Source organism: Sinocyclocheilus anshuiensis, unplaced genomic scaffold, assembly GCF_001515605.1.
Source record: "Sinocyclocheilus anshuiensis isolate Anshui unplaced genomic scaffold, SAMN03320099.WGS_v1.1 scaffold1160, whole genome shotgun sequence".
Classification (NCBI taxonomy): Eukaryota; Metazoa; Chordata; class Actinopteri; order Cypriniformes; family Cyprinidae; genus Sinocyclocheilus; species Sinocyclocheilus anshuiensis.
In genome coordinates, this window is record NW_015552641.1 from 573,442 (window position 1) to 582,487 (window position 9,046).

General features: G+C 35.5%; 1 protein-coding gene across 2 annotated transcripts in view; it reads right to left on the reverse strand.

Annotated features, from left to right (window-relative positions):
- Positions 1–6: 6 nt before the first annotated feature.
- Positions 7–9,046, reverse strand: part of LOC107666917 (rho GTPase-activating protein 12-like) — a 59,574-nt gene continuing 50,534 nt past the window's right edge. For both annotated transcript variants that reach the window (XM_016458431.1, XM_016458430.1), the window contains 11 exons: positions 8,855–8,916; positions 8,234–8,315; positions 6,892–6,993; positions 5,891–5,989; positions 5,690–5,792; positions 5,490–5,603; positions 5,276–5,374; positions 5,093–5,170; positions 4,365–4,499; positions 3,440–3,545; positions 7–524 (listed from right to left, as the gene is read on the reverse strand). In XM_016458431.1, the coding sequence (XP_016313917.1) occupies positions 350–524; positions 3,440–3,545; positions 4,365–4,499; positions 5,093–5,170; positions 5,276–5,374; positions 5,490–5,603; positions 5,690–5,792; positions 5,891–5,989; positions 6,892–6,993; positions 8,234–8,315; positions 8,855–8,916 (1,155 nt within the window). In that variant the 3' untranslated portion in view covers positions 7–349. The remainder of the gene's footprint in view (positions 525–3,439; positions 3,546–4,364; positions 4,500–5,092; positions 5,171–5,275; positions 5,375–5,489; positions 5,604–5,689; positions 5,793–5,890; positions 5,990–6,891; positions 6,994–8,233; positions 8,316–8,854; positions 8,917–9,046) is intronic.

Genomic DNA, 9,046 nt, shown 5'->3' on the forward strand with positions numbered 1-9,046 from the left:
AACTTAGGAAAATATTCCCATTTCCAAAAAAAAAAAAAAAAAAGTGCATAATGGAGACTAATGACCATCCATAATTGTCCAAAAGTCCATCAAGCTTATTCTAAGCCACGGAATGACGATCCAAATGGAAAAATCCTCAAAAGTTAAAAAAATATTAAGTGCATAAAGAACCTTTCTGTATTAATTTTCTTCGCTTGTATTCAGTCATATGTCACAGTAAGTCCACTCACGTTTGTTTATATACTCTATTAAGCTTGGCCCACAGTGGTGGTGTGTTTTTGTGTGATGGATATGAGATGTTAAACTTCTGGCATTGTGTTCTCTGTATCGATTCTCACTTAGAGATGTTCTACCTGCCAAAAATGTTCTCATACTCTAGAAGGATGAGTTCTACAATCTGGTTCTGATAGACCATATGAACCGCCATATTGCCCGTCTCGATCTCCGGCCGCAGCAGGGTTGGGCCGAACACGATAGCCACGCTCTGGGTAGTCATCCTGTTCACCTCGCCATGATCTATCACTCTGAAAAAGAGAGAGAGAATAAGTGTCTTGTCTTTCTTTCCTGTAAAATGGTTAAAAATGTAACCATCATCAACAGTAGAGCTCATTATCTGCAAATAAAGAGCTTCCTTTTGTCTGACAAAGAAATCATGAAAGGTGAGTCTGTGGCAGGTAAATGCATTTTCTTTCTACATTAAAATGCCAAATCTGCTCAACGTCAGCGTTTTTTCATTAGGAAAAATGTTTGGATATTGTGCTTAAATTACACAAATACAGATGCCTTTTTCCCAGCTACAGCAAAATGTCAGACCATAATTTTTCTGGAACGCTATGCCTCCGTCCTCCATTTTGAGTTACAGTGAACCAAGAGCCATTTAAATGCAAATGGAGGCAAAGGCAAATGTCATTGTGCATGTTTGATATAGCAATTACGATTGAGACTCAATACTGGTCTGTAAATTACACAGTAAGGCACAGTCTCGTACAACAACATGGGGAAAATTATTCACTCTATATGTAGAGTGAAAATAGAGTTTTCTTTGTTTATTTCCCACTTCATTTTAACTTTGAGTTGATTTAAAGAAGCCTGAAGTAAGAATGCTGATGGTGTTAAGGTGATGTCCCTAAAAACACATCTGAATTTGTCTTAAAATCATGTACATGCACAGGTACGTCTAAATATAGTGTTGTCATTTCAGATTTACAAAACATTATAGCAAATCTCTAAGAGAGGAAACAATGGACACTTTGACCACTGCCCTTCATGAAGCTGAGAGCAAAATGAAGGTAGAAACGAACAGACCGAACAAGACAACTCCCTAAAGAAAGCCCAGAGTGATTAAAGATTCATGTGACTCTCACCTGCCACTGAGAAAGCAGCTTTATAGGTCATGATTATTTTAAGGTTTGGAAAGGATGTGATAACAGAGGTACTGTTAATAATTTATGGTTATAAAAAGTTGCTTCATAAACCTAAACCTACAAGAAAAAAAAAATAGTAGTTTTAGTAGGGAATATAGGGACTCCTATCTCCTTTCAGGTAAATCACACATTAGTCATTTTACCAGTCATTGCCTCTTGAATCACAACAGCCTGATGACTATAAAAGGCCCTAGTAAACGATGTAAGCTAATATACACTAATGTTCAAAATTTTGAATGAAATTAAAGCTCTTATTCAGGAAGGACACATTAAATTGATCAATAGTGACAATTAATACATTTATAATATAGATTTCTATTTCAATTAAGTTTTAATTTTATTTTTAAACTTTCTATTCATCAAAAAACTAAAACCTAAACAAAAATATTAAGCAGCAAAAATATTAAGCAGAAATGTTTCTTGACCACCAAATCAGCATATTAAAATGATTTCTGAAAGGTCATGTGACATTGAAGACTGGAGTAACTCCAAATGGTAATGAATGGTAATGTAATTACGTAAACAGGGTTTTTTCAGCAATTTTTTGTAGACATAAATAATAATTGATCAGATATTATAAAACAACTGATCGACAGATATTGTTCAAACAATCAAAACAAAACAAAACAAAAATAGTTTTGTTTTGTGTGTGTGTGTGTGTGTGTGTGTGTGTGTGTGTGTGTTTTTTTTTTTATGGGTTCGCGAATAGTTTTGTTTTGTGTGTGTGTGTGTGTGTGTGTGTGTGTGTGTGTGTGTGTTTTTTTTTTAATCGGTACCAGCCAGTATTGGATATTTAATTGTGTATGCGCATATATTTTTTACATTTAGATTATATTTGCCATAATCTAAAACTCACTTAAAGTTACTCTTTAAAAACATTGATAATTTAATAAAACTGTTAAATGTAACCTTTAGCAAATCTCAAAATTATCCATTTTTCATAATGTACATTATAATGTTGTGATGCCTAAATTCACTATAAAATGATTGACTGTACTTTTTAGTGTTTTATTTATTATCTTTATTTTTATTCAGGTAAAATAGTTTATAAATGTAGCATTGGCCAAAATTGTAATATCAGAGCAATCCTAGTAACAACAAAGTAAGTGGGTCATTTTAAACGTCAATCAGTCTCTTCCTGTCTAAATGGGCATGTCTTTGCCAAAAAGAGCTGCAAAGAGGATACCACTTGATGCAGATCAACACTACACAAGATCTACTAAAAGAGCCTGGAGCATCAGCAACATAACAGTTGCGTTCTCCACATCTGCCGTTTCCTGTGAAGCTCCCAAGGTTGATGTCACAGTCAAAAACTGTTTACACTGGCTGTTAACTAACTGAATTACATTCCTACTGCATCACAATCACAGACAGCGGGCCCTGGATTAACTACAGCACCTCACGCTCACACTTTCCTCCATACAGCCCTTCATGTTCTCTCTCTGTCAGTCTTCTGCTCTTAAAGGGGTCATATGACGCTTTTTTAAAGATCATTATTTTGTGTATTTGGTGTAACAGAATATGCTGACATGCTTTAATGAAAGGAAAACTTGAAATTGCATCATATGACCCCTTTAATATTTCTCAAGACTCTCTTTCTCTTTCTGTGGCTCGTGCATCACACCCCAGTGCCAATGGCAATGCATCAGTAGGATGTGGTGTACACCCTCCTTCCAGACTCTTCCTGTCCCTCTCTCCTGACCTGCTCCACATGTCTCTCTCTCTCTCTCTCTCTCTCATAATGATGTAGTTGGCTAGTCTCCAGGTCTGTCCCAGTAATGGATACAGTGAGATAACTCGATAGAGGCTTGCTGTGCAAAGCACTGACCACACCCTCCTCACCTCTAACAATCACACACACCAGCATGGCCCTAAATCAATAATGAATGATGATGGTTTGGAAAGGAAGGCCTTTTAACTCAAAATGACAAATCCATCCTTGCAATAAAGGGCCCTGTGAATAATATACTAAAGTTCCATTTAAAACACCGACAGGAGCAATTTTCTTTCCTTACCTTTTCAGGTGTTTGAATAACCCTTTCATTGTTTCCTGATTGGGTTTTGGCAACTGTTTGATCAAGTCTTTTATGGATTGGACTCGCTGCTTGTAATCGGAGTGTTCTGAAAAGTAAGCAAAATGAAAAAGCAGGATTAGGATACGGTTGAGATGCTACTGATGATCCAAGTCTGGGAACGGCAAGAAAAACTATTCCCAAGTCAAACTGCTCCCTCTTGTGGCTGATGCTTTATTAGTATTCTGGGAGCATAATAAAATCAATGTCCCTTCTGTACCCTTACTGAAAAGAACATTCAAAGAGCATTTTGTATATTTCTTGATCACCAAATCACCATATTAGAATGATTTCTGAAGGCTCGTGTGACAATTCACTGCAGTAATGGCTGCTGAAAATGTAGCTTTGCCATCCCATCACAGGAAAAATTGCATTTTTAAAAGGTATTAAAATCAAGGTCTTAAATTGCAATAATATTTCACAATATTACTTGTTTTACTGTATTTTTAATCAAATAAATGTAACCTTGGTAAGCATAAGAGACTTCTTTCATAAACATTAAAAAAAATTTCCTGAACCCAAACTTTAGAACAGTAGTGGTGTACATAAAAAAGCAAGAACATCTGAACATTTGTACAAAGGAGTTTACATAAGTGTCACAAATTCTTTTGATAAGTGACCAAGAAATGGTGAAGAATATTTTATACTTCATCTTCATTTTACATCACAGCATTTCTTTGTTTTAAACTGTTAAAAATCCTTAAAATCCTTGATTAAAATGGGGGAAAGGAGAATTTGAAGAAATTAATAGAAGTGGAAACATTCAAGAAAAACAAGACCAATACGAAACAACATTTCTGAGCCGCTCACACTTTTGCAGCTCACCTTAAACCTGATATCTAACAGACAGAAAAATGAAAGTACTCACTGATGGCTTCGACAAAGTCATTAAAGGATGCGTAAGTGAACAGAGGCTCTGGAAGCTCCCGGAAAAACATCTTCAGAGCACCTGTAGTCACGTGGATATCCTCCCATTTATTGTCTTCCAGATTCACCTTTTCATCTGCAGACAAATAAACACACCCTTCATATCGATTCAAACCAAAGCTGCTGACACACTATATCAGACTGATATACAATCATTTTCTACAACCATCTGATTGTTTGAACTTTGTCGTTATCTTCAGGGTAGGAAATGTGCCTGACTGTTATTTCAGTATCATTCATATACTATCATAGTATTTATTGAATTGGCTTTTATTTTTAGTTTTCAGTTTAAGTTTTAGTTATGTGGTCATGTGCTTTTGTCATTTTAATATTTTTTTTTAAGATATATACTTCTATATAGTTCTTTTATTTTAGTTTTCGTTTTAGTAATTTTAGTACTTCTATTTAAACTTATTTTATTTCAGTTCGTTGCCAAGGCAACACATTTGTAATTTTCATTTAAGCTTTTAAAGCTTAAGTTGTTCCATCTAATATTTTTTATTTAATTTTATTTCAGCTTTATTTCAATGACTAAAATTATATTTATTTATTTATTTCAAATGTATTTTTAATTGTTAGTTAACAATAAAAACACTGGTGGGTGAGAGCCGTTTGCGAGATTGTATCATTTTAAAAAACTACATTCAGAACTAAACAGTTCTTCTCTACCATGATTGACTGCAAAGCGCAGTTTCTGTATGACAGCCAGGTTTCCACTGACTCTGTACAAGCCATCGACATTCAAGCCTGAGAAAAAAATACAGAGATATGAGACAGGAAGTGGATGTAGTCCTAGAATGATAACTCAAAAATGTATAAGTAATCCAATTGATGAAACAAACAGATACATACCTGTATTCTCCACATGCTCAATGCACATCTTGACAAAATTAGGTACGGAAGTGCCTTCTCTCTGACACAGGGCATTCAAACTGCAGCCAAACACCTGATCTGAAAACAGACAGAAGGGTTAACAGAACTGCTTCCTCTTTATGTAGATCATTCATTAAAGCCCAAAACTCTAGTTAACTCCTAAGCTGTATGTGCTTCTATTAGTGTATTTTACCTTTTATGTAGCCCTTATCTCTGACAGCCTGTAAGGTGGGTCTCCGTGTGAGGAACTTCTTCAGTTTGACTCTGGTCTTCTTCTGCTCAGACGAATCCAAACTGGAGTTCTTTACTAGTGCACAAACACCCAGATGTGTGTCACGACTCATCAAACCCGGTGTCGTCATGATTTAGTTTACAAATGTATGTCTTCAGTACCTCTGTTTTTCTTTGAGTCTCGGGGGTCTTTCTCTCTGTCGTGTTTCTCAGTTCCAGGAGACTCGGGCATGTCCTCCTCAATGGCCTCATCAGACTCCCAAGCCTACAACACATGCATTATCATTACAATGAACCTTTGAACATCTATGTATGCTGTTTATGTCATAATTTTGTGCAGTGTGGTGTGTGTATTTCACTCACATGTGTGTTGATGGTCTCAGAAAGCGCTCTGAACCAGTCATTAATAACAGTGTCAATCTCAGACTGGATCAGCAGCTCTGTGCCCACTCGGGTCTTCAGCTGCCGGGGGCAGGTCAGATCAGGTCAGTGGGAGCATATTAGGCAGGAGTCAGGACAGATTCAGTTACAGTAAGAATATTTGTAGTTAATCCTGGAAAACTTGTATTGTAAATGGATAATTGTTATGTTACTTGGCAATCGTAATCAATCACCACACTGCAATTATGATAATTAATTGTATTACAGAATTTGATGCAATTTAATTAGATTTTCATTTCTAATAAACACTAAATAATTACTAATAAAAATGACTAAATTAGTAATAAATTAGCTATTTGTTAAACACATTTGTCTTTTATTGTAATGCTGCTGCCATTAAATAAAAAGCATGTTTTATAAAAGCAATAAGCCAGTAATGGCTGTGTGATACAGTAATTTTGCCACAGTTAAGAGAGTTCTAGGCACTGCGATTCACATCCGTACCAGTGAAAAAAAAATCACTGTAACTAACAGTATCTCATGGCTTACTGCTTTATTATAGTCTACTAATTCACCGGGAAATTGCTCTGTAATTACTGTAAATGAACCAGAATTGTTAAAACATTAACATTCTGTCATCATTTACTCACCCTCATGTTGTTCCAAACCTGTATGAGTTTCTTTCTTCTGTTGAGCACAAAAGAAGATATTTTGAAGAATGTTGGTAACCAACCAGTTGATGGTAGCCATTGACTTCCATAGTATGTAAAAAATACTTTAGAACCCAACAGCTACCGTCAACTGTTTGGTTAACAACATTCTTCAAAATATCTTCTTTTGTGCTCAACAGAAAAAATAAACTCATATTTGAGTATGAGCAAATGATGATAGACTATTCATTTTTGTGTGAACTATCCCTTTAAGTGTTTCCAACAATGTTGAAGATTTTAAGAAATCCAAAAGTAAAATCAGCTGACTCTCACCTCAATGACATGTTTCTTGCTGGACTTTTCTTTGGATGCCCACTCGACCGAACCTCCTCGCAGGTCCACCATGAATTCTGGTTTGGACTGGTTGCCTCCAAACTTGAAAAACAAGGTGAATTAAACAAATCAGTTTAAATCCTGTCACTCTCTAAGTAAATCATCGGGAGTTATTTAGGATTCTCTTTAGTCCAGTGCTGTTAAACACGAGCTATAGTGATGTTCCTGGGTCAAAAGCATTTTACGTGTCAATTAGTTTTGGGTGCCAAATGTACAATAATAGGTTAGACTTGAATATTAAATGCACATGCAACACTGTCTTATAATTTATGGCCTAAGTTTGCAAAGAGCATTCCCACATTTTGCTTTGCACAAAGCTAAGCTTCTTTTTGTATGTTGTGATAATACAGATGTTTACACATTCATACACCATAAAATAAATTAGTCGGAATACGCAGAAATGCATGCCAGCAAACATAAGGTTCTTAGTGCATCCATTTTCATTTACTATCTCTGGTTATTTGACATTGTAAAAGTTTAAAATTCACCCTCTCTTACTGGAGGAACTTCAAGCACATAGCAGGGGCCGATAAATGTGGCCAGAAAGTAGGACGTGCACAAATAAAATGGGAGACAAGCTGCCCTGCTCAGCTGATCTCAAAACAGATCTGCATCATACAATTATTTAAATAATGAACTTATATTAAATACTACTCATTTCTAAAATTTAGCCTATTTAAAACTATCTAATGAAGTTTATCAAATTCCAAATCTGTTAATCTAGGCAAAACTGTTCCTTGATCAGCATCGAGGGCACATTCACTCTGTCCAGAGAAGCTGACACATACAGAGGAAGCCCGGCTGCGTCTACAGTTTGTATAGGACACTGCGGGCCGGGGCTTAATCGAACGCTTCCAGTTACTTAGCAATGAAAGGAGGAGTTCAGGAAAGGAACCATTGTGGCAGTACGACTTTGAAGAGACAGGGAAGAGATGGAAGAAAGGAACAGAAAAGAGAGTGATGATGCATGAAAACACACATGGGAGAAATAAATGAAGGAGAGAGGTACAAATCAGCAAGAGAGCTAATATTAATAGTGATTTTACATAAAAGCACGTAGGCCTCTTTTTGTTTACACTTGTTGCCGAGCACTGAATGTGGATGCAGTTTGCATGATACACTCCAGCATAAATGCAGGCAAATTTGAGGTAGAAAAATCCTGCCAGTATTCAAAGCATGTAAATTGAAATAACGCTGACTAATAAGGTCAAGAATTACCAAGAGAATAATTCCACATTTGTCTCAGATGAACAGGCCATTGTAACCCGGCATGAATACATACCCAGCTGGTGCCACTGCCCTGACCCTTTGCAAAAAGTAAAGAGGATCCCTGCAGGACAGTCCAGGTGGAGGCCCAATTCTTCCTGCAGGACAATAAAAACAATAGATGCATCTGTGTCACTATTTTAAAGATCAAATGAGAAACTAGAAAAGGGAATAAAAACGCTTTTAAATGACCCATGCTTACATTTTTCATTGCAGCACAATACATGAATTCTTAGAGGCCACAAAATTTATTTTAAGAATATATAGGTGACACTTCAGTTTTAGTTACCTAACTATTAACTACAACTTTTGCCTCAAACTCTTAATTTACTCCTTACTAATAATTAGTAAGGTAGTAGTTATGTTTAGGTATGGGGTAGGATTAAGGGATCTAAAATATGGTCATGCAGAATAAGGCATAAATATATGCTTTATAAGTACTAATAATCAGCCAATATGCTAATAATATGCATGCTAATAAGCAACTAGTTCATAGTTAGAATTGGTCCCTGAATTGGTACTACCAATATATATTGCATATAAATATTATTATGATTTTATTAAAATGTCATTAGTTTATCTATTTCCCCACATCTATTAAAAAATAAATGGCAATATTCAGTGATGCAGTTTTTACCTGACTTTCTTGCCATGTTCAGTAATCTTGGTGACATTGAGAACACCACACTTTTCCGAGGGCTACAGAGAGCAGAAAAATTAGCTTAGTAAATAAAAATTTAAAGTAAAAAAATATATTACAAACAAAGGGAAAATAAGTAAAATAATAATATATATGAATATATATTATTATAACGAGTGTGTATATATA